This window comes from Puma concolor, chromosome A2 (genome assembly GCF_028749965.1).
Source record: "Puma concolor isolate L17-30 chromosome A2, mPumCon1.1.hap2, whole genome shotgun sequence".
Taxonomy (NCBI): Eukaryota; Metazoa; Chordata; class Mammalia; order Carnivora; family Felidae; genus Puma; species Puma concolor.
Genome location: NC_141668.1, coordinates 31864479 through 31890327, shown reverse-complemented (window position 1 = coordinate 31890327; position 25849 = coordinate 31864479). Strand labels below are relative to the sequence as shown.

General features: G+C 37.8%; 1 protein-coding gene across 1 annotated transcript in view; it reads left to right on the top strand.

The window, feature by feature from the left end:
* The first annotated feature begins 11376 nt into the window (after positions 1 to 11376).
* The window catches only part of KCND2 (potassium voltage-gated channel subfamily D member 2), a 489765-nt gene continuing 475292 nt past the window's right edge, over positions 11377 to 25849 (top strand). The window contains exon 1 of the mRNA XM_025929536.2: positions 11377 to 13686. Coding sequence (XP_025785321.1) covers positions 12572 to 13686 — 1115 coding nt within the window. The 5' untranslated portion in view covers positions 11377 to 12571. The remainder of the gene's footprint in view (positions 13687 to 25849) is intronic.

Here is a 25849-nt window from a genome sequence, read left to right as displayed (position 1 = left end):
GAGGTTTCCAAATTTCTTTATTCATAGTACAATTCCTGTTTCCCAAAAAGAAATGATGTAGAAAATTAGACACATATAGACTAAAACATCAAATGCAGTCACTTGGTAAGCATTCCAAGCATGTTACTCTTCCCAAATCTGCATGCACAGGACTCTTTTTAAAATCAGTGGGAGTTCTGGCCCACAAAGGTTTCACATGAGAGGAGAAGAAAAATAATTTAAACATAAATAAGTAGAACAAACTTTATTAAGCTCTCTCAATAAGTATTTACCTGAGGGACTGGAACAGCTGCAATGTAAAACCTGTTTAATAACCCTCTATTAAATAATTTTCTTTATTTAAATTAAAATCCAATGCAGGTTAAATTGTAAACAAGCAAGATTTGCATAATATCAATTTCTAAAAGTGGGGTAATGCAGGGATCTTCTATGAACCAAATATTTTAAAGTATTGTATTATGCTGCTTTTCTGTATACTCCACTATTTTGAGTGATTTATTAAAGTCAACTACATAATTATGTATAGAAATAATGACGCAAATATACTTGTGTATCAAAGTGGCTTGCTAGAGCATATCAAGCAGTTTTAAAGAAAGTAAACAAGCAAATTAATTGCCAATTTTCTCACAGAATGTGGCTTTTTAAATGATGAAAACTTTATAGACTTCTTCAAGATTTTCAATGACCATAAACCATTTGGGGTAATTTATCTTTTTTGCCAACATCAGTAACATATGCAAGAATTTACTTTTCTCCAGTTTTAGAAAAAGCAGGATTTTATTTCTTTGGAACTCTTGCTGCTGCTTTCCTGTTTGTGGTTACAATTCTCAGTTTATGGCACTGGAATTATTCCACGGCAATTAATCCCAAAGTTATAAATATGATAATGAGTCCAAGAAGCAAATTTATATGTTCCCTCTTATCTTCCCTCTTTTTTCCATTTCTAACGAATAAATGGTTTCTCAGGACAAAACACTTAGGGAAGATACTCTGAAGTGAAACTCACAAGCAAGGTTGCTTTTGGATTAAAAGAGATTACCATGCTCTTTCTTATTTTCATCCCCGGTGTCAAACTCCCTGAGGGCCGCTGTTCTTCAATAACTTGGGTCATGCTAATGTCCAACTTCATGCTTTGCATGTTGTAGGTGGTTGATAATAACAATGTGTTCAAAACTGATTTTTCCCTCTAATTTGTCCCCTGCCTTGTTAGATCATAGGAACAACATGTGCATTACCATCTGTAATTTCATGAAAATTTTTACAACAAAAATATATTATTTATATTAAAAATAACCACTCTGCTTCTTCGTAATGATAGCCATGCCATGAGGCAGGATTGGAGTTGTAACGTGATGGTTAGATTTTGTACATCTATTTACAAAATGTGTTTAGCTGACAGAGTTCCAATCACACAGAATTGGACAGGGGCTCAGAACAGCATTGTGGGAACTTAGAAAGTCAAGTTCATTTCATTGTATAAAATATATTTAAGATGTTCTGGATATGAGGAATAAAGTCCCTGAAAATGGGTTACTTTTAATAGGAGATGTTCAAGGTCTGAAACTTTAAAAAGGGAAGATCCTTTGAAGAGGACTTTGAAAAGGACTTTGCAGTATTAATAAAAGGAAAAAAAAGAAGTTAGAAAAAAGTTAAGCGCAGGTTGCCAACCTATCTTTTTAATAGTAGTCCAAAAAAAGACACAGGTCATTGCCCTTTCCCTGATGACCATATTCTAGGGATACTGTGAGGTATTTGAAATCTCAAGTATGTTTTAAGCATTTATCTAGCCTTACCTATGCTATGACTTTCTAACGTCCTCCATATCTTAACTAGTATGTCAGGTTTTATTTTTATTTCCCTGGGGAACAAAATAAATAAAAATGGGACAGCTTGTGTACTTTTTCTAATGAATAGATAATCAAAACCAAACCAAAATTACCTTTGGATAAAGTACATTTGCTAAACTCAAATAATATGGAACCTAGAAAGTGAATAAAAATAAACTATATACTTCTTTCTTTATAATTTGAAATTGATCAGAAATTTGATCAAATATTCTAGGGTAAAAATGTTGATCTTTTTTCTGAATATTTAACAGTATAAGCAAATATGTTACTTTACAAAAAAAATTGAAGTTGCTAGAACTTAATCAAGATTTAATACATATAATTTCAATTACTGGATAAAACTTTTGTTCATTTCACAAGTTGATTAAATTCTTTCTTAATGTAGGAATTTTTTTCTTTAATAAAGAAGATACTGTGTTTTAAAAAACATAATAAAGAGTTATTAGGAAATAGGTTGAAGTGTTCAAAAGATACAAACTTCCAGTTATGAGGTATACTAATTATGGGGATGTAATGCATAAAATGATGATTATAGTTAGCAACTTTCTTTTTTTTTCAATATATGAAGTTTATTGTCAAACTGGTTTCCATACAACACCCAGTGCTCATCCCAGAAGGTGCCCTCCTCAATACCCATCACCCACCTCCCCTCCCTCCCACCCCCATCAACCCTCAGTTTGTTCTCAGTTTTTAAGAGTCTCTTATGCTTTGGCCCTCTTCCACTCTAACCCCCCCTTTTTTTTTCCTTCCCCTCCCCCATGGGTTTCTGTTAAGTTTCTCAGGATCCACATAAGAGTGAAACCATATGGTATCTGTCTTTCTCTGTATGGCTTATTTCACTTAGCATCACACTCTCCAGTTCCATCCATGTTGCTACAAAGGGCCATATTTCATTCTTTCTCATTGCCACGTAGTACTCCATTGTTTATATAAACCACAATTTTTTTATCCATTCATCAGTTGATGGACATTTAGGCTCTTTCCATAATTTGGCTATTGTTGAGAGTGCTGCTATAAACATTGGGATACAAGTGCCCCTATGCATCAGCACTCCTGTGTCCCTTGGGTAAATTCCTAGCAGTAGCAACTTTCAAATATACAATACTGAATTATTAAGAATGTAGATCTTAAAAGTTCTCATCACAAGAAAAAAATGTGTCATTACGTGTGGTGATGGGCTTTAACTAAATTTATTGTAGTAATCACTTAGCAATGTACACATACATCAAGTCATTAATCTATACACCTAAACTAATACAGTGTTATATGTCAATTATATGTAAATTAAAAAATAGGTAAAAATAAAATGAAATAACCTAATACAGACTTTTAGAAAGAAGTGTCTTAGAAGAGGTTCTAAGAATGTAGTTAGAAATACTAAACTTCTCTTATATGAAATATATAATTGAGATACTAAAATTTGTTTATCACTTTGGGCAGTTAGCATAATTGGTTAAAATATGGGGTGAACAGATGAGGTACTCCCCTTCTGTATGACACAGACTGATTTCCTGTGCTGGCCAGAGACCTCTCAGAGATGTGCCACAGGGGATGCATCTGTCTGCAACTTAGTTATATGATATAATCTTGGGAAATCTTTTAACCTTCTTAAATTTTGTTATTTTTTGGGTAAAATGAGAGCCAACTATAGTAGGTATATTGAGAAAGCATTTTTACACAGCTATATAAATGTGGATCATTTGTCTTATTGTTAAGGTAATTTGTTTTCCCTTGTACATCTTGGTAGAAAAATCAGCTTGATTCTCTGTGAATCTTTTGGAGTTGCAATAGTAATCTATAATGGGGAAAAAGTGCATATTAACTATCTAATAAGAGCATCCAGACCTTTAACAAATATTCACTTTATTTCTACTATGTGCCAATTACAATGGTAGATCCCAAGGATATACAGATAAAAGACCATTGCCTTCTCTTCAAAGAGGTTATAGTCTATTGCCTAAGAAAACGAAAACACACACATCTCTTCTGAGCTATTCTGGTTTCTGATGGAGCATGGGAGATGGACGTAATTTAGAAGAGGTTAGGCAGTGGTTCCTAGTGATTGGGACTCAAGCTGAGTGCCTGAGAGCTCTGAGAAAGAAGTGTGTGAACCAAGATCCTGAATCAAGATAAAACACACCAAATTCTGCAAACTAAAAATAGTTGAATAAGACAGTGAAGTAAGCTAATATCAAGACAGCATGAGATGAGGCTTAAAGGGTAGAGGAAACTGAGATCCTGAAAGGTCTGCTGAGGACTGATTTCTGAAAAAGATGTACACTATCGAAAGGGGTAGTGATATGATTGTAAGTGCATTTTTTAAAAACACACTCTAGGGGCGACTGGGTGGCGCAGTCGGTTAAGCGTCCGACTTCAGCCAGGTCACGATCTCGCGGTCCGTGAGTTCGAGCCCCGCGTCGGGCTCTGGGCTGATGGCTCAGAGCCTGGAGCCTGTTTCCGATTCTGTGTCTCCCTCTCTCTCTGCCCCTCCCCCGTTCATGCTCTGTCTCTCTCTCTGTCCCAAAAATAAATAAACGTTGAAAAAAAAAAAATTTAAAAAAAATAAAAAAAAAAATAAAAACACACTCTAAATAAAAGGCATACAGATTTCAAAGGAAGAAATAAAACTGGCCCTGTCTTTGAGTGACGTGATTGTCTGCATAGAAAAATCTAAGAACTAATGAGGAAATTCAACAAAATTGCAGGTACATGATCAACACACAAAAACCAATTGTATTTCTGTATTTTGAATATGAACATATGGAAACTGAGATTTTAGAAAAACACAAAATACTATATATTTACAATTGCCCCAAAGAAAATGAAATACTTAGTATACATCTAAGAAAACATGCATGGGATCTGTATGCTGAAAATTGCAAAATGCTGATGAAATAAATTTTTAAAAAAGAGCTAAGTAGATGGAGAGACCATCACGTGATCCATCACGTGATCATGGATTCAAAGACTCTGCATAGTAAACATGTCCATTCCCCCCAAACTGATTTGTAGGTATAATGCAATGTCTATTTAAACCCCAGCAGGATTTTTTGTAGACATGGATATGCTTATTCTAAAATGTATATAGAAAGACAAGGATCTAGAATAGCTAAATCGGTTTTGAAAAAGAATAATAAAGTGGAAGGAATAACTTTAGTTGATGTTAAGTGTTACTATACAATGTCAGCAATCAAGAAACTATGGTTTTATTGAAACAAAAAATGGAGAACTTAAAAATAGACCACCAAAATATACCCAACTGATTTTTGACAATGATGCCAAAGCGATTCAATACAACTGGGCTAGGCTTTTCCACAAATGGTGCTAAAGCAACTGGATATCATAGGCCAAAAAATATATATAAAATGGACTTTGACCTAAGCCTCATGCCTTATACAAAAAGTAACTTAAAATAGATCGTGGACTTATATTTAAAATGTAAAACTATAAAACATTTAGGAAAAAAAACCAGGCGAAATCTTTGGGACAAAGAGCTAGGCAGAGTTGTTATAGTTGACACCCACACCATGATCCATAAAAGGAAGAATTGACAAATTGAACCTCATCAGAATTAAACCCCATCAGAATTAAACCCTTTGACTTTACAAAAAAAAATCCTGTGAGGAGGATGAAAAGACAAGCTAGGGGCGCCTGGGTGGCGCAGTCGGTTAAGCGTCCGACTTCAGCCAGGTCACGATCTCGCGGTCCGTGAGTTCGAGCCCCGCGTCGGGCTCTGGGCTGATGGCTCAGAGCCTGGAGCCTGTTTCCGATTCTGTGTCTCCCTCTCTCTCTGCCCCTCCCCCGTTCATGCTCCGTCTCTCTCTGTCCCAAAAATAAATAAACGTTGAAAAAAAAAAAATTTAAAAAAAAAAAAAAAAAGAAAAGACAAGCTATAAACTTGGAAAAAATATTTGCAATGGCCATATCTGACAAAGGACCATTATTTAGAATATATAAAGAGCTCTCAAAAGTCAACAGTAAAGAAAAAACAAACAACTCAAGTTCAATTAAAAAATGATCAAAGATAGGAACATGTATTTTGCTGAAGAATATACAGATGGTAAATATGCGCATAAAGATATGTTCAACAAAAGTAGCCATTAGGGAAATACTAATTAAAGCCACCGTGAGAAGTCACAACACACTATCAGAAAGGCTAAAACAGAATAAAAAAAAAAATGATAATGACAAATGCCGAGAAACCAGATAACATATAGTTTACTGGTGGGATATATAGCCATTCCGGAAAAGATTACTGCAGCTTCTCATAAAACTAAACATACACTTATCATACAACCTACCAATTGCACTCTTAGGTATTTATCTCAAAGAAATGAAAATTTATGTTCACACAATAATCAGTACATGAATGCTTATAGTAGCTTTATTAATAAAAGACCAAAACTGGAACCTCTCCAAATGTCCTTCATGGGGTGAATGCTTAATTAAAGTGTGGTATTAGTCAGCAATTTAAAAAAAGAATTGTTGATACATGCAACAATGTGGATGGATCTCAACTAATTCTACTGAGTAAAATAAGACTGTCTCAAAAATTGATATTGCATGATTCCTTCTACACAATATTCTTGAATTGATAAACTATAGAGGAGAAGAGATCGATGGTTGACAAGGAATAGGGAAGGAAGAGGGAGGGAGACAGTTGTGTCTATAAAAGAGGACCCTTATGATGGAAATCTTCTATGTGTTTACTGTGATGGTGGTCGCACAAATCTGTATGTGTGATAAAATTAGAACAAAATATAAACATGCAAAAATTAGTGTATGTAAACTGGTGAAATCCGAATAATGTCAGTGGATTGCATCAATGTCAACTTCCTGGTTGTGATATTGTACTGTAATATGAAAAATGTTACCTCTGGGGGAAACTAGGTGATTAGTATAAGTGATCTCTTATTTCTCACAATTGCATGTGAATCAATAATTATCTTTTTTTTTAATGTTTATTTATTTTTGAGAGAGAGAGAGAGAGAGAGACAGAGTGCGAGTGGGGGAGGGACAGAGAAAGAGGGAGACACAGAATCTGAAGCAGGCTCCAAGCTGTCAGCACAGAGCCCGACGCGGGGCTTGAACTCACAAACCGTGAGATCGTGACCTGAGCCAAAGTCAGACGCTTAACTGGCTGAGCCACCCAGGCGCCCCATGAATCAATAATTATCTTAAAATAGTTTTTAAAAAATCACTGTAAATGGGGTGCCTGGGTAGCTCAGTCTGTTAAGCATCTCACTTCAGCTCAGGTCATGATCTTGCGGTTTGTGAGTTCGAGCTCCACGTCAGGCTGTGTGCTGGCAGCTCAGAGCCTGGAGCCTTCTTTGGATTCTGTGTCTCTCTCTCTCTGTCCCTCCCCGCATTCATATTCTGCCTCTCAAAAATAAATAAAACATAAAAAAATTAAAAAAAATTACTGTAGTTGCAGTATAAAGATAGATGGGAAATGAGGGTAGACTATACCAGCTTATTGGATCACTGGATGAGTGTGTGTGTTTTGGGGGCGTAGGGGAAGTAGTGAAGAACAGGACAGGGTCTGTGAATGACCATCAGGTTTCTACCTGAGTAAAGAAAAAAAGAGGTGGTGAATTCAATTTTGATCTTGCTGAGTTTGTTTTCCATCAACCAGGCAGAGTATATAAAATGAGAATACAAGAAGGAAGAACAGGAATCCCTGGGTAAGAGAACCTTAGAGTGAGAATGTTCAGCTGGATTTTGTATATTATACTCCTCACATAGCGTTTCAGTACATGAATGAAGACTAAAATATCAGAGTCACCAGTATATCACAACAAGGGAATTTTTGAACTCAGAAGCAAGAGTAAACATAGCAAAACTATCTGTGAGAATATCGGATACAGGAGGGATAAAATAATTTGCATTTCCATTAGACATTAAAGCAAAAAGGAATTGATACTGAGTACCATTTGTGTGTACTAAGTTCTACATTGGTGTTCAGAAGTATTATCCCATGTAATCCTCACAATAGCCCTAAAAAGTTAAATTTTATCTGCAATTTCTAATTCTTCTTAATGTTTATTTGTTTCCGAGAGAGAGAGACAGAGAGACAGCGTGAGCAGGGGAGGGGTAGAGAGAGAGACACACACACAGTATCCAAAGCAGGCTCCAGGCTCTGGGATGTCAGCACAGAACCCGATGCAGGCCCCAAACCCACGAACCATGAGACATGACCTGAATCAAAGTCAGATGCTTAATCAACTGAGCCACCCAGGTGCCTCTGTTATCTGCAATTTCTGAACAGAAGTTAAGTAATTTGCGAGATGAAACAGCCTATGACTAATTTCTTGGGCTACAATTTAATTCTAGATGTGTTTATCTTCTTTTTTTCTTATTTTTTTAATGTTTATTTATTTATTTTTTTAACTTTTTTTTTTTTTTTTTTTTTTTTTTTTTTTTGAGACAGAGAGACAGAGCATGAACGGGGGAGGGGCAGAGAGAGAGGGAGACACAGAATCGGAAACAGGCTCCAGGCTCTGAGCCATCAGCCCAGAGCCCGATGCGGGGCTCGAACTCACGGACCGCGAGATCGTGACCTGGCTGAAGTCGGACGCTTAACCGACTGCGCCACCCAGGCGCCCCTAATGTTTATTTTTGATTGAGGGAGAGAGAGAGAGAGAGAAACAGAGTGTGAGTGGAGGAGGGGCAGAGAGAGGAGGGGGCACAGAATCTGAAGTTGGCTACAGGCTCTGAGCTGTCAGTGTGAAGCCCCATGTAGGCCCAAACCCACGAACCATGAGACCATGACCTGAGTGGAAGTTGGATGCTTACCCAAATGAGCCACCCAGGCGCCCGAGATGTGTTTATCTTTTTTTTTTTGAATGTTTTTATTTTTGAGAGAGAGAGAGACAGAGCACGAGTGGGGGAGGAGCAGAGAGAGATAGGAAGACACAGAATCCGAAACAGGCTCCAGTCTCTGAGCTGTCAGCACAGAGCCCAACGCGGGGCTCGAACTCACAGACCTCGAGATCATGACCTGAGCCGAAGCCGGACCGCTCAACCCGACTGAGCCACCCAGGCGCCCCATGTGTTTATCTTCTAAGGCCACATTCTTTCTACTGTATCAAGAAGCTTGTGGAGAGTGGGGGAGAGTAGATCTCAAAGTCTTAAAAATTGTGGATATTAGGGGCACCTGGGTGGCTCAGTTTGTTAAGTTTCTCTTAATCTCTGCTTGGATCTTGGTCTCCAGGTCATGAGCTGAAGCCCTGGCCTCGGCTCCATGCTGGGCATGAAAACTACGTTTAAAAAAAAAAAAAAAAAAGAAAAAGAAGTTGCAGGTTTTATATTCTCACTTATTAAGGGGTTTTTGTAAAGTTATACATCTATGTTTATATTTGCAAGTGTTCACTTTCCTGCTGGGAAGTTTTAAAGGCTCTGTTTAGTTCACCTGCCCCATCTCTAGGGGAGGTCATGCCAGTTTGGCATCAATTGAATATTCGTGGCTCTTCATTCTCTAGAGACACCTGTCATGCTTGTACCTTATTGTCTGGATTAGAACGGGGTTAATTTTCTTATAGTAATTGTTAAGTAGTGCCCTCCTTTTATTTTCCAGTTAACATTTTTTTCGTGTATGCAGGCTATACAGATTTGTTAACAAGCATCTTTCACTGCAACTAATACAAACAGATAAACAGCAGGTGTTTTCAGTTCTGTGTTTCCAAACTTTCATGGTGCGTTGGCTCTGACTTCATTAACTACTAACATGGGATTCCCTAAACCTCTATACCAGTAAATAAGTAAACAAAAATACCTTTCCATCTCTACAAAAAAAAAAAGCAAAAAAACAAAAACCCCTGCACATTAGAAGGTTTGTTTTTCTCCTTCTCTGGTAAGTTTCTGTATCCTCTATTTCTTGTTAATATCTTTTCTTTGAGGTATTCCATTTCAGATTTTTAAGGTTAACACATCATCCCTAAGAACTCTTAGTCTTTAAAGTCAATTCAAGACTATACATCACAGTCCTCTTACTTTACAAACTAGGAACAAAGTAAGCCTTGAAAATGTAACTTTTAGGTAAAAATTAGACTTCTCCCCTAATTAGTATAGATAAAACCTCACTATTTCTAAGGGCCTTTATTTAATCACTGTTATTCAGTAATCTAAGTTTAATTTTCAAAGGTATTTCAACTCTCCACATCTTCCCATAGCCATGGAAATGCAGACTCAAACCTGAGTAGTATATCTCATATAAATACTAAAAAAGGTGGATGGAGAGTGGGGGATTGAGGATGTTTTTGTGATCTGCTCTTCTGCTGGGTCACTTCATTTTGATCCTTCACCTTTACAAAGCATCTGAACCTTAGGTGTAGATTTAACTTCTCTCCATTCCCGCCATCTAGTGGTTTTAAGTGGTATAGGTTTGGTTTTAAGAAATATTCCTAATGACGCGGGGGGGGGGGGGGGGGGGGGTGCACGAAAAACAAAACGGTTGGCCGCGACAATTTCCTAGTCTCTCACCCCATCATTTAGCCATCATACGGACACCTTTAACTGCTTTAACCATTTTTGAGATGCGCAGAGATGCGCAGAGAGAAGGAAGGGGACGCACACTCAGAGCCTCACGCCCCTTGACGCTGACATTTAGAAAAGGATTCTAAATCCTTCCTGTCATTCTCAAAGGACGGGAAAAGGAGTTGTGGCAAGACCTAGAGCGAGGAGACTGTCTGACTTTTCAGCAAGTTGGACAGATGACATATTAGCTCCTGCAACGTTCACATCTGGTTTGAACAAATAAAAAAAGAAAGAAAGAGGGAAAAACACTTAAAAAATTCCGCCGCGGGGCTCTGCAGGTCTTGCTACCCAGTAGCCCCCAGAAGACAACCAATTCCTGCGTGTTCCGCTCCGCTCACCCTCCTTCCCACCTTCTCTCTCTCTCTCTCTCTCTTTTTTTTTTTTTTTTTCCTTTTTTTCCCACGCTCGCCGTGAACCGAGTCCCAGGGAGGCAGAAGCAAGGCACCGGTCCCCTTCCTCCTCTCCTCAACCAAACCACCGCAGCCGAGCGCGTGAAGCTTCCCTTTGTTCATCCAGGCTGCTCTCCTCCCCGGCAGATCCACCTGGATGCTCTCCCTCGGTGACATTTTGCGCCGGGGCTGGTGGGTGGCTGGGGTGGAGCGAGAGGAGCCGGAGGGGGCGGGGGCGGAGAAAGGTCAAGCCGAGGGAAAGGCAGGAGACGCCTTTCATAACCTGCGTGGCGGGGCGTGCGCGCGGTTATTTATTTATTTTCTCCTTATTTATTGATCGCACGAGCAGAGCGGCGCGGGGAGCCGGGGGAGATGCAGGACCACCCACTGGCGGGGAAGCAGCCAGCCGCCCTCCCGCGCCCCCGCGCTGCCGAGCGCCTCCTGCCTCTGCGCTCCGGCGATTGCCCTCGCCGGCCCCGGCCCCGGCCCCGGCCCCGGCTCCGGCCCCGCCGCGCCGCCGCCGCCGCCGCCGCCGCCGCTGCCGCCCGCCCGGCAGCCCCGCAGCCCCGCAGCCTCGCAGCCCCGCACCGCCCCGCTCGGGCCCCGGCGACCGCGGCGGCGCAGTAAGTTGGCAGGAGCGAGTCCCCTCCGTTCTCGCCTCCCCCGCACCTTTTGAACTTGTTGCTGCTGCTCGGCTCGCCTGCGCCTGGCTTTTGGAAGGTGAAAAGGAGGAGGGAAGCACAGAGGAATGGGGGAAGGGGAAGAAGAGCTCGCTTGAGCTTTATTTATGCCCTCTGGGCGCATCGGATTCGGCTGCTCGGGAGCTGCTTTCTCGGCTTTTCCCTTTCCGGGTGCACGGCGAGGAGAAAGTCTCTATGCAACTCAGCCCCGGCGCGCACTTTGCCAGGTATGTACCGCGAGCGAGGCGCGTTCTGCGCGGAGGCAGGTGCTGCTGCTGCTGCTGCTGCTGCTGCCGCCGCGGCGGCGGCGGCTGCCAGCTCCCGGCTTCTGTGACTGTCACACTGCACCTGGGCTGAACTTGAAAAGAGAGTGAAGGGGCCATTGGGCGAACGCTTTTGGCAGATACAAGGGGTGCTTGCAGACGAGGGGGAGGCGGATCTGTCTTCACGCCCCCCACCGTGCCCACCGCCACAGCACCTCCATCTCTGCAAATACGGCCCAAGGAGTGGAGGCGGCCACCGGACTCCCAAAGAGATATGGGGCAGCGGCTGTGACCGCATCTCGGAAGCTACAACAACAGGTCGCCTTTCTGAGACTCCTTTGGCGGGAAGGGCCACTTGGAAAGGGGAGGTTTGGAAGAGCTGTAAGGGAAGGTGGTAGGGTTCTCGAATTCATCAGAAGAACACCACTGAGTGACTGTCCCTCGTTTTCTCTGTCCTACACGACGCGTACTGGCCCTACATTATCCGGACTGTGTCAGGGGAGAAATCAGACACCTGTCTGAAGAAATTGCTGCGCCTAAAGTCACCTGTGTGCTTATTCGTGCCAGGAGTGGCCTGGCCCAGCTGCTGGAAGAGATCTGGTGAGGTTCTGCTGGGTGTGATTGTAAGGACGTTGTACATATACACATACTTTTTCTTCTTACAAATCCCTGCGTTAGAGGGAAACTTACCTTTCCGAGAACTGTGACTTCACCAGGAGCCCCGCCTTGGAGTAGGAGTGATAACCTCCAGACCGCAGCTCTCAGTATTGGGTTCGACGGCAGGAAGCGAGTGAGTGTGGCGACTGGGACCCGCTGTAGAAGCCTGATCGCCCTTCGAGCCTCCGCTTCGAGGAACCATGGCGGCGGGTGTGGCCGCGTGGCTGCCCTTTGCTAGGGCAGCAGCCATTGGCTGGATGCCCGTGGCCTCGGGGCCCATGCCGGCTCCCCCAAGGCAGGAGAGAAAAAGGACCCAAGATGCCCTGATTGTGCTCAATGTGAGTGGCACTCGTTTCCAGACGTGGCAGGACACCCTGGAACGCTACCCGGACACTCTGCTGGGCAGTTCGGAGAGGGACTTTTTCTACCACCCGGAAACTCAGCAGTACTTTTTTGACCGTGACCCAGACATCTTCCGCCATATCTTGAATTTCTACCGCACCGGGAAGCTGCACTACCCTCGCCATGAGTGCATCTCTGCGTATGATGAGGAACTGGCCTTCTTTGGCCTCATCCCGGAGATTATCGGGGACTGCTGTTACGAGGAGTACAAGGATCGCAGGCGGGAGAACGCGGAGCGTCTGCAGGACGACGCCGATACCGACAACACGGGAGAGAGCGCGCTGCCCACTATGACCGCCCGGCAGAGGGTGTGGCGGGCGTTTGAGAACCCCCACACCAGCACAATGGCCCTGGTGTTCTACTATGTGACAGGCTTCTTCATTGCCGTCTCAGTCATCGCTAACGTGGTAGAGACAGTGCCCTGCGGCTCTAGTCCCGGGCACATTAAAGAACTGCCTTGCGGGGAGCGGTATGCGGTGGCCTTCTTTTGCTTGGATACAGCCTGCGTCATGATCTTCACAGTTGAGTACTTGCTTCGCCTGGCCGCGGCACCCAGTCGTTACCGTTTTGTGCGTAGTGTCATGAGCATCATCGACGTGGTGGCCATCCTGCCTTACTACATTGGGCTGGTGATGACAGACAATGAGGATGTCAGTGGAGCCTTTGTCACGCTCCGGGTCTTCCGGGTCTTCCGGATCTTTAAGTTTTCCCGCCACTCTCAAGGCCTGCGCATCCTGGGGTACACGCTGAAGAGCTGTGCCTCAGAATTGGGCTTCTTGCTCTTCTCGCTCACCATGGCTATCATCATTTTTGCTACAGTCATGTTCTACGCAGAGAAGGGGTCTTCGGCCAGCAAGTTCACCAGCATCCCTGCTGCCTTCTGGTATACCATCGTCACCATGACAACACTAGGGTAGGTGCCGTCAAGGGAAATGGGGTGGAGGTTGGATATCTGTGAGGTGATCGTGGACCCAATAAGGTTCTACAGTTCAGAGGAAGTGCTTTTTTTCTCTTTTCTAAGTGGGTTTAGGAAAGCATTATCTAAGTGGCTCTGAGTAACTCTTTATCCACGAAACGGGTATGATACAGAGATTGAAGTCATTTAGGGATTTGCTGGCCGGTGTTGAGTATGGATGCCTGAAGGTGATAAATACACAAAGAAATTTTAGAATTCCTGAATATAGGGAAGGATAATATTATATATATATATATCAATACATAAAGATATGACAGTGAAAAACACAAAATTGGTGCCCAGTAAAGGTATGAATATGCATAATATATATTGAAGTGCCTAGAGAGAGTTCCAGTGTATTCAAATGAAAAGTTTTCATGTATATTTGAAGTATTATTTTCATATAAATAGATACTTTTGGCAGGCATTTTCCTTCTAAGAACCATAATTCTTATTTTACAACATTGTAAAACACAGATTATACGTATCATTACCCAAGGATTTTGTAATATATATATATACATATTCATATACATGCATTTTCATTTTGGATGATAGGTTATGCGGTTTTAGAATATCAGGGCTGAAACTGATCAACCCTACAAAATGAAGTAGAATGATATTTGCAACATATCTTACACTATAAGTTCATAGTTTTAGAAAAAAGTCAGTAACTATCACTCACACAGTTTTTAGAAACTACAGATCCCATCAGGCAATGGGCCTATGACCATTAAATATACTTAGAAGGTAGAACACTATCTGGTGAGATTGATGGTCATCAGGGGCTGATCGTATTATAGAATTTTGTGCATTGTAATTTCCTTCTAGAATTCTTCTGTGTGTTCTTTTATTTGGGGATAATGGTGTTTTGCAAGCCAATGGGCATATTCCAGATTAATGTGGTTTTTTTTTTTTTTTAAATAAATATGAAGCTAGAATTAAGGTTTCTTTAGATGGTACAAAAAAGGAAAAGTATGAAATGATTAATGTTAATCAAGCTGCAGAAAAGTAGCAGAATTTATATATTATAGGACCTAATAAAATAAAATGGTTAGAGTCTTTTACTTTTATGAGTTCTTAGGTAAGCCAAGTAGTGATGTTAGTGCCCTTTCTTCAGCTTTTCTTTGCTGCTTTTCTTGCATAGTTAATCAGTTCAATAAGGCTTTGGTAATGGCTGTAGGAAAAAAGTTATTCCCAAGGCTGCTTTTTTAAGTTTTGTGTCTGGCTAATCTAATTGTCTTCTTTAAATGACCATGTGGTTAAAGTCAACTTAATTTTATTAGCCATATTGTGTTCAGCAGAAAGTCTCATGTTGTCATATGGCCAACTAATGGAATATCTTATATGTGAAGAATTTCTGGCGAAGTTAATTAAGAATTTATACTAAGCTAAAATACCATAGTGTGATTTTGATTTTGTCTCACATATTTTTTAAGACCTACTGGTGCACTAGAAAAATGAATCAGTGAAAATCCATATCCTACTGCTTCTATGTCCTTTTTATCGTGTTGGTAGTTTTGTGACAAATTTTGAAGGTGATAACAGAATACCTTAGCAGTGAAGGTGCTTATTTCTTATCAAAGAGAATTATATATATATGTGTGGTTTGGGGGCTTATTGTCTTTTTATCATTTGAAATCTTTGTTAAGGACAATTGGATAGTGCAAATCACTATCAGAACGTCAAATCAGAAATGTATATGAATAAAAAGAGAATTCTGTTTTAAGAGGAAATTAAAGAAACATTAAAAGGTTACATATATATATATATATATATATACACACACACACACATATATATACATATATATGCATATATATATATAAAACTTGGTGTCTATGGTAGTGTTTTTCATGAAGTATCAGTGAATCATTTTAATACCATATACTGTCTATATGGTTGAATATCGGTATTATTATAATGAATATTGATGAGATGCTAATTTCATCTGGCTATAAGTTCTAGACATGAGAAGTTACTATTATTTTAAAATTTGATTCCTGAAATGACTTTTTTTTTGAAGTTTATTTTTATTAAATTCAGGGGAAAAAAGAGGAAGTTTTAACCATTAATGACATTTTCTTTATTATATAAATAAAATACTTATAAGCATATTTTTGAAATCATTTAGGAAATTGAATCATAATGCCCGAGTCAAATCTATGACATGGATTTATTAGTTCATATGTTCTGTATGTAAGTAGATTAGAAGAATTAATTATATATACTTTCTCAAAACTTGGAAGCAAAATGGAAGTTACTTTTAAGACTTAAGTTTCACTGAAGTTGAAAATTTTAATTTTCAAGAAATTAAGTTAATGATCCTGATGAAATATAGCAGTCATACTTTTAAGATGTAGAAATGTGGATGCAATCAAAATACAATCCATGTATTGAAAAATGTATGTGAACATTTAAGAAAGAATATGCTTTATGATATAGAAAGCTTCTTAGAAAGATGTCTTCAGTTTCTCATCAAAACATATTTATAATGTATTTTATTTTCCTGGAGAAATAGATTTTGTTTTAAATCCTGCCTGTTTGGTGTCTTTGGTTGCACTGTGATTCAACAGCTTTATTTAAGAACAGAAAATATTCAGCAAAAGCCATTGTCTGAATTTATTTTTTCACTCTAGTTTTATACTTACAGGCTGAAGTGTTAGGTATAAACTTTCTGGAAAATATGCAATAGTCTGAGTTAAGATCAAGCTGTGTCTGATAGATGACCAAGAATTTCCCCGTACATTTTCTGAACTCTTTTTACTTGGCTGTTATTTTTGATGGAGCTAATATTCATCAATTAATGATAATAGAAGTGAAAACGGAATCCTAAACAGTGGTTATCGAAAACCTAGCTCATATAAACATTATCTACATGAGAAGTAAAGGCAAGACCTTTGTAATTTAGGACTGACAGAATTATCTACTTCTCGGCTCCTTTGAAACAATTTCAGTTCGGTTTTGGGCTGAAGAAATGAGTGGGTCTGTCTTAGAACTGTTGTGTGTTCATCGAATCATTCTTATGCTCCCTGAAATCTCAAATATATCACTATACCATAACTTAACCATGCTTTTATATAACCAATTATTTGCTGTGAAAATTAATGCTTTGAAGTATAATTTTAAGCCTACCCATTTCCTATTAAAGTAACAAACATTAAAAGCACAATTTAAAAAAATCAGTGAAAGAAAGAGTATCAGAAAGAATTTTTAGAAAAGTGTTTAGATTGAGTGGTCAAGTGTATCTGTTTTTTCACTTCATCTTTTCCTTTGGAGCATATTCATAGGCCTTCACTGGCCCTCAGTGCCCTTTTACTCCCCCCACCTCCCTCCTTTCCATAATGTAAACTCTAATTGCTGCCTTAAACAGCCTTGGGAGAAAAAGAACCTGGAACTCCTCTTTTGTCCTAATGACCCTTGGCAGATAGCATCCAGTAGTGGTGTTTCTTCCAGGTGGTAGTACTCAAATGGTACCAAGTTTAGGAAATTTTCAAATGTTTATCAGTGATCAAAAAAGATTTTGTAAAAACAATACTTCACAAGGTCCAGCATCAGTTTACCATTTATTGAACCTCAGGTTCATGACTTGTGAGTTAGAAGTGGTACCAGGTGGCACATTAAATAATCTGAGGAGCTTGTATGGTAGCAACACCTGCATTTTTGGTCACGATCACTAACCACTTAGACCCTTGTTTTTAAACAGATTGTGGGGCACCTGGGTGGCTCAGTCAGTTAAGCGTGCGACTTGAATTTAGCTCAGGGTATGATCTCAGCGAGATCCAGCCCCGCGTTGGGGGAGGCTGCTTGGGATTCTCTTTCTCCCTCTCTCCTTCTGCCCTCCCCTTGCGTGTGCACGCGTTCTCTCGCTCGCTCTCTCTCAAATAATGAATACAAATAATAAAAAAAAAAACATTGTATTACTCATGACATAAAACTTAAGAACTTGAGAAATTTCTTATTTCTTAATTTCTGTGGTCCACCACTTCTTTAATTTTAAAACAAAGTTGCTTTTATCAAAGTTTTCACTTGGGAAAGAAAGCTACTACATGGCATTTCTGTAAAGTTTTTGTTTAACATGCAACTTTATGATTTTAACTACATAAATTATATTCTGATTTCTGAACCAATCTAGGAAAACGAGAAGGGTGCTGTCATCAGAGACAAATATGGTAGAATTACATCTATGCTCCCAGAAAACTTAGTGTAGTTATCCATTTATAACTCTAAAAAAACTAGCACTATAATATTTCAATTTTAATAGGTTTACTAAATTGCTGTTTTGTGAAACAAAGAAGCAAAATAGTTTTTTTCACTGCAGTTTTCCTAACACTGTGTCAGTATCTGTGTATCCTCTTTTTGGAGTGGCATGATTGGAGAGGGATTATATAGAGAAATATGCCACATATGTTATATTTTATGTACGTGCAAATGTGTTATATATGTCAAATACAATATATAAATATATTAAAAGTATTACATTTTATATATCATATAATATAGAACACATACCTTACATAACACATATATGTTGTTAAGTATACATGATTAAAAAGAAGAAGGAGCTTTTAAATATTTTCCTGCTAGCCATCACTATCCTGACTACATAGCTTTGAGGAATGTTGGGAGTATATCTTGCAGAATCATTTAAATAAATAGAAACTTTTCATTTACGCAGTTATTACTAAAAATGGGTAGAATTATTTTCCCCTGCACCAGCTTCTGCCCAAAATATTGCTAGCATGTTAATCAAATATCTTTACAATGTGGAAAGTACCAAATATTTCTCTTTCAAATGAAAGAGCCATACTATGGGTAACATCCATTTTTATTTTAGCATACCATGATATATATTTTTATTAAATTATTTATAGAGTGTGTTAATTGTTGGGAGTTGAAAATGAACTTTTAAAGAAATGTAGACATGTAATATGTATTCTTCTTTTAGCATTAAGGTCACCAAACTTTAACTGTATTTATTTTGTTTTATTCATCATTTAAATATAGACATTTTTTGACATGACATACAGGTGTATCTTTTAAACGTGTGTATTTACCTAGCATTTTTCCTTTTCTTTTTTACAAGTATTTACTTGGTGCCAAACAGAGGTATGTCAGGAAGAGATAACATGTGTTCTATCAGCACAGCATACTACAGTGGGATTGTGTTCTAATTTTCAGTGGGTCTGTTATGATACGGATACTTTTTATCCTTTCAGGATTTCCCTTTAGACTACAGATTAGCTTGGTCTTATTTTATTTGTAGAGTTACTTCATTTAATTCTGATGTCATGTCCCAACACTCATCTTTGAAAATGAGTTAATGAACTTCAAATGTCTTATTACCTAATTTCTAAACTTCTGGTGGAAAGAAACTTAGCTGTTACTCATTACAGTCCATCATTTTCTACATGTAAGACTTTTGGGGGCTTACTGATAGTTACACAATTAGCAGCAGCATTTTTTTTATTTCATTTTTCACTCTTTTTTTTTTTTCTCTCAAGACCATAAAACATTATCTAGGAATATGTAATAATAGCTACCTGGAGATTACTGCTGATACTACAGAGTAAGAAAAGGAATAAACTTCCTCTTTATTTCTCTCCTAGTTCTGCTCTCTGTGACTCACAGTACATTTCTCAGCATCGCTGTTAGTCCTGCATTTATTTACATAGTACTGGGTTTTAGCATGATGGTGCCCAGTTGACATAACAAAACCATGTGTTCCTGTTCAGTGAACTCTTAGGCCATTTGGAAGCAAACTATATGGTGGTAAGTATCTTACCTGGCCTAATAAAGAAGAAAATAAATCAATTGTTTTGCATGAATTACCTAAAAAGAGTTGACCTGCGAGTTGTTAAAACTATACAATTTAACTTCTATTTCATTGAAAGAGCAGGAATGGTAAAAAGAATATTCACTGAGAAGGAAGTATTATTTATCCTTCAGAGCTATAATAATGATTTTACTCCCCCCCCCCCCATTCTCCATATGTCTTATACTGTTTTCTGATTACATATATGTGTGTGTGTGTGTGTGTGTGTATCACCATTGTTCTACCACTGGCTTCAGCAGCTAGTTTTGGCAATGTGGGATATAGTGTGGTATTGAAAAGAAACCCAGTACTGCAATAGCATCTCTACATTTCTATGCACATTGACACTGCTTCTTGCTTTAGTAGATTACATTGGAATTTTTACCCTTTAGTTTTCTCCTTTGAGAACCAGTCTTTACAGTGATTTTCTCCATGAAGCCTTCTTGACCTCCCATGCCTGTACCATCTATAGTTGGAACTACATTTGACATTAGTAATGTTATCTTATATATGTTACAGTTCTACTTCTTGCCTTCCTAATCAGATTGAAAGGCTTTTAGTATGGGTCCATACCTTTTTGGGACTTATTACCTATTAGTGCAGTGTCTAAATGTAGAAAAATCTACATTAAGGCTTTGCAAAATCATGGTGTGAGGTGATACCTGCACACCATGGAGAGCTCCTTCGTTTTGGAACAGTGCCATCTTGACATCAGCCATCATCTACCAATGTAATCTTTCGCTTTGTTCAATGTTAGGGAAAACTGGAATTTATTATTTGAACATTTTGTCTTTGTACTATAATCTGCCTTTTTTATTTTTCTTTTTGGACTTGGGAGGGCTATGAGTCTCTTCCACTCTTTGATCTGTAACTGCTTTTCTTCAAAAGTTAGAATTAATGGCTGTCGATGGTTATTTCCTTAATCAGCGTGCTTTCTGGTGAAGGCTGGTAAATTGAAAATCCTCTGGGAAGCATATGGAGATATCTTATAATGCAAATGAATCAGCACAGAAATGTACTTACTGCCTTCTCTTTCAACCTCAGTTCCCCCAGTAAACATGAGCTGGCCCTTTTTTTTCTTTATCTAAGCCCACTCATTAATGCATAAAATGGAAATGTTTAAAAATAGTGAAGTGTTATTTATAAATGACATACACAATACACAATAAATGTAGTCTATCAGAGAGAAGTTCCTATTTGAAGTGATTAAAAGGCAGGTATGTAAAATGTACACATATATGTGGATCCACATTCTGGCATGGTGGGCTGCATTTTGCATTGGGAATTTTGACATGTCTGTTATGTAAAGAAGATCTGAATTATAAAAAGTGTGGGGAGAATAGGCAGTGAATTATCAGAAGTTGCTAATGAGAAAAAATAACATTGAAAGAGTAGGATGACTGTTGAAATAATGTCAAATAGAATGGGAAGGTTTTGTTCTAAAAAGTGAAAGGTCTTGTCTTTTTGCTCTCATGTGGGCATGATTCTGCCATCTTCCTCATTCCCTTTGCTTTTAAGAATAACAATAATAGTGCTTTTGGAAACCCAAAGTTTTACCAGTAGCATATACTCTCAGGAAATCAAAATATGACTCATAGAGTTGGTTTCAATTTAATAGACTTTTGTTGATCACTTACTACTTGTCACTGGCCACAGCAGTAAACATAACTGCCAATTTCCTAACCTTAAGAATTGTGTTTTCTAGTGACAAAGGCAGAAAGAAAACCACACCAAGTACTGGTGGGTGCTACAAATAAAATAAGCATGGGTTAAGAAATGTATTGTTCTGGATAAGAGACAAAGACCTTTGTAAAGGGAATGGCTCACTGGAAGGATGGAGTGTGTTCTGTGAATATCTGGATAAAGAGCTTTTGGTGAAGAGAGGAAATAAGTAAAAAGACCTCAAGGAGGGAGGAGACTTGTTGTATTCCACCTAAGGCCATGGTAATTAAAACAAAGGGAGGGAGGGTCTTGGTAGCAAAGGCTGTCTGAAAAGTAGTAGGGACAAGATAGCTCAGGACATTGTAGACCATAGTAAAGACTTCTGGTTTTATTTAAGACATAACGGGGACACATTAGAGAACTATGAGTATGGTAAAGATAGGATATGATTTTTGTATTAAAATGTGCACAAGCTCCGAAACATTTAACATTTTTTTTAAGTGGTCAATTTAACATTGATTTCTTCACATGTATAAATCCTCATCCTTAGTTAGATTCATTATACTTACCTTAAGTTAAAATTTATATCCAGTTACTCATGAGATTTTCCAGAAAAAATGAAGTATTTTATAAGAATGCACGATTAAAGTATTCCCAACAGACAAAAATAAAACTAGTTCAAATGAGAAAATGAATTCCACACTTGAGCTGAAAGGACAAAAGTGTTTCTCAATAGATGTGGAGCTATCTAGGAAGTGACTAGGGATTATTATTTATTTTGAATATAGATTTTCCGGCTTACAATTATCAGTTCTAATGTTAATTTTCAAGAATATCATATCTGCATTGGTACTACAAGAATATTTCCATTTCTTTTTTTCTCACTTTGCAGTAGGTACATGTGTCCATGTTCAGGGGTTTTGTTGTGAGTTTGAAAGAAAAAATAGTTTACACGTCTTAAAAATTGCCAGAGGATATGTATTTTTAAGCCCAAATCAAATTGGAACCATGCATGTAGCAGATGTGTATACGTAATGAAACTATTTATAGAGTTTCAGTGCTTTGGTAAGAGTCACCACGCTGGAGATAAAACATAATCATGGAGAGAACTTGGGTTTGGAAGAACAAGAATTGGATCGCCAACATAAAAATTAAAAAAAAAAAAAAAAGTGTGTTTCCTAGACAAGCAACTTATGGAAATAGTACCTGACTCTAAGGGCACTCAGCATGCCATCTCACCGTGGCATTCTGCTTCCATTAAAACATCTGTCCTACACATCATTCTGCATCCTGACCAGTACTTCTATCTGGAGACCTGACTTCGGATGGTTGTAAGCTGGGATTCATGAGGATCATAACAAAGGAAAAAGTCCTGGTATTCCCTGTTCTTTGCACGTGAAGTTGATAATGACAATTACATTGTCAAACTACTAGACTTTTTTTTTTTTTTTTTTTGAACGGGGAGCTAGTTTGTTTTCATCTCATTGTGGAAGTTGGAACTATATAACCCTACACCATTCTAACACATTTTGGAAAAGGAAAATCCTTATGCATATTGTTTTAGATCACACTGTGGAACTTTTGTTTCCAATTCTTCCCAAATGTGGTGTTTGGGAATGAAAAGCAAACACATGTATTTGTATTCTTCTTAACTTAGATCAACTTAGTAATGCACATTGGACACTACTGGATCAGAAAAGAATGTATCTTATGGATTTCACTAATATTTGATTTTTTGTTTTAGTCTGAAGGTATTAAAATCATGGAATTTTGATTTGCAAGGATCTTTAGAAATCATCTTGTGGAAACTTATCAATTTATGCTTGGAAAATGCTAGGAAACAAAATCACAGAGCTAGTTAGTGGAAAAACAAAGCTTGATTTCTGGGGGATCTTTTGAAGTCTAATGCTCTTTAGAGCACATTTCACTGGAAGTCTTTTTTCTCCATATTTCTTTACTGTATAACCTATTTTCATCATTCAACAAAATAAAGTAGTAAAACTAGTGCACATACACGTATATATAACTAGGTCGTAGTTCTCCTTTATATATATATATATATATATATATATATATATATATATCCCCCCATTAGACAATAAATTATATATATATATATATATATATATATCCCCATTAGGCAATAAATTATATACTTAAAACTTATTGTCTAATGGAGACTTTGAGCTAGTAATGCAGATTAATAAATTCATACAGTCTTATCCTGTAATTTTTCCCTAGGTCATCTGCTACTTATTAAATCTTGTTCAAACTAAAGAGAATTACTTATTAAATTGAAGTTTCAACTCTGACTTTTATTTTATTATTTATTTATTTAAAATGTTTATTTGTTTGTTTTGAAAGAGAGAGAGGACACACAAGTCAGGGAGGGGCAGAGAGAGAAAGCGAAAGAGAATGCCAAGTAGGCTCCATGCTGTCAGTGCAGGGCTTGATGTAGGGCTCGAACTAACGAGCCATGAGTTCATGATCCGAACCCAGATCAAGAGTCAGACACAATCAACTGAGCCACCTAGGTGCCCCTCAACTCTGAGTTTTAGACAATTATCTAAAGTTATGATTTGTTAATTTTATTATCAGCGGTGTTGAAAGCAGGGTGTGAAATCAGTGTCAAATCATTTGTCTGAAAAATTGGAACTCAAATTTTGGAATATCAGATGTGTTCCTAATTTGATCCCAAAAGATCATGTTATGTTTTCTTCACTAAATGAAAAGACATGTTAAGGTTCAAATGAAAGAATATCTTAAAATATTTTTCATTTAAACATCATAATCAAGAATATATTTGAGGAGATTGTCTCAAGCTTGCTTCAATAATACATTTCCAATTTGAAAAACATATAAAATGTTATTTTTATATACATTTATATGTCATTTTTATATCCCTGGAATTACTATAGGGAAAACAATTCCTTCTTAATTCCTTTGAATTTTTGAACAAGTTAATATTTTGAAAAAATTAGGTAATAAGCAGATACCTCCAGTACTTTAGGAGAAATCTTCAAGATGAAGCCTAATTGATAAATCATAAGAGAATACCTTACATTTCAATAGAGTGTATTTAAAAGAGCTAAGCCTTTGATACTGTGAGCTTAAAGAGGTAAACCAAGATGCATTGCTTTTGTTTAATTCCACATACATAGAATTTAATTAATTATCCTTTTTCATAAAACACTTCTATCATTCATAGTCCTCTATCATTTTATTTAATAAATTTTAGTAATGTAATATGGACAAGTGAACTTATCCCCAAACTAAAGCTATATCATTGGTATTAACTTACAGTGGTTGCTAACCATTAGCACCTCTTTTTCCGTTGTGTCCCGCTGTCTTTCTCTGCTGGAGATAACCATCATCCTGTATCCTATATTTATCATTCTTAAAATGATACTTTTAATTGGGAGATTTTGTTAACCTTATGAAAGTATATCATGGCGTATACAGCCTTTTGGGCTCTTTCATATAATACATCATCAAGGTTTCTATGCATTGTAATTTATTTTTTGGCTGCTACATAATATCTCATTCCATTATGTGATTATTCTACAGTTTATTCAGCCACTGTCTTGATGATGACTTTCAAGTTGGTTCTAGATTTTTTTGAAGAGTGCTTATATGCAAATTGTTTGCATGTGCAAATGTTTCTCTTACATATATAACCTGGAATGAAATTGATGGGTCATAGGTGTGAATGTTCAACTTCGGAGATATAGCCAGTTTTCCCAAAGTTGCTGCATCAGTTGACACTTCCATGAGCTACAAATAAATACAGAGAATTTAAAAAAAGATGATTTCTATGAGGCAGTGGGATGCGATGGGAAGAGGAAGTGCATATGGTTAGATAGAAGTTACTGTGAAGAAATTAAGAATGGTTTTTATATTGGCACTATTTTTACCTTGATCCCTTTGAAATGAGAAGGTAATATAATTGTAGCAATCCTAACTTGCACTGTATTTAACTCCATGGTTTGTAGTTGGATTTTTCTTTTTCTTTCAACCCAAAAAGATTTACTCTGGTCAACACTGCATTTATATTTTCACAATGTGAAAAAATTTGGTTAACTTCAACTTTGTGTTTGAACTCAAGGCCAATATTATGAAAACATCAAACCTGAAAATATCTTGCAAAGCTTGGCTTACTCATTCATCTGAAATTAAGAATGAGGATTGAAACTGATCTTCAGTTGGTTTTCTGACACTTTATAGTATCTTATAAAATGTTACATATAACTTTCTACAAGTGTGTACAATCAAGAAACTATTCACATCTCTCCATTGATATTGTCTAATTTATCACAATATTACTGCAGTTAGAAAAAATTGTGCTAATTTCAAGGCATCTCATAGACATTTAGAAGGAGATACATTACTGTGAAACAGGATGTATGAATAAATGTCAAGAGGAAATTACCTCCATTTCAGGAAATTCTTAATTATGGAAATTAAAATGAATATTATTTCCAGTTCTTCATGGATGACCTTGCATTTTTTTGTTTGCAATAGAAGGCAAGTGTTTTGAAAATGCATAGATAACTTACAGTGTATATATGTTGACCCATTTCTTTTTAAAAAATATAGTATTTGTGCTTTTGGCTTTAAAAATTACATGAAGTTGATATAAAATGT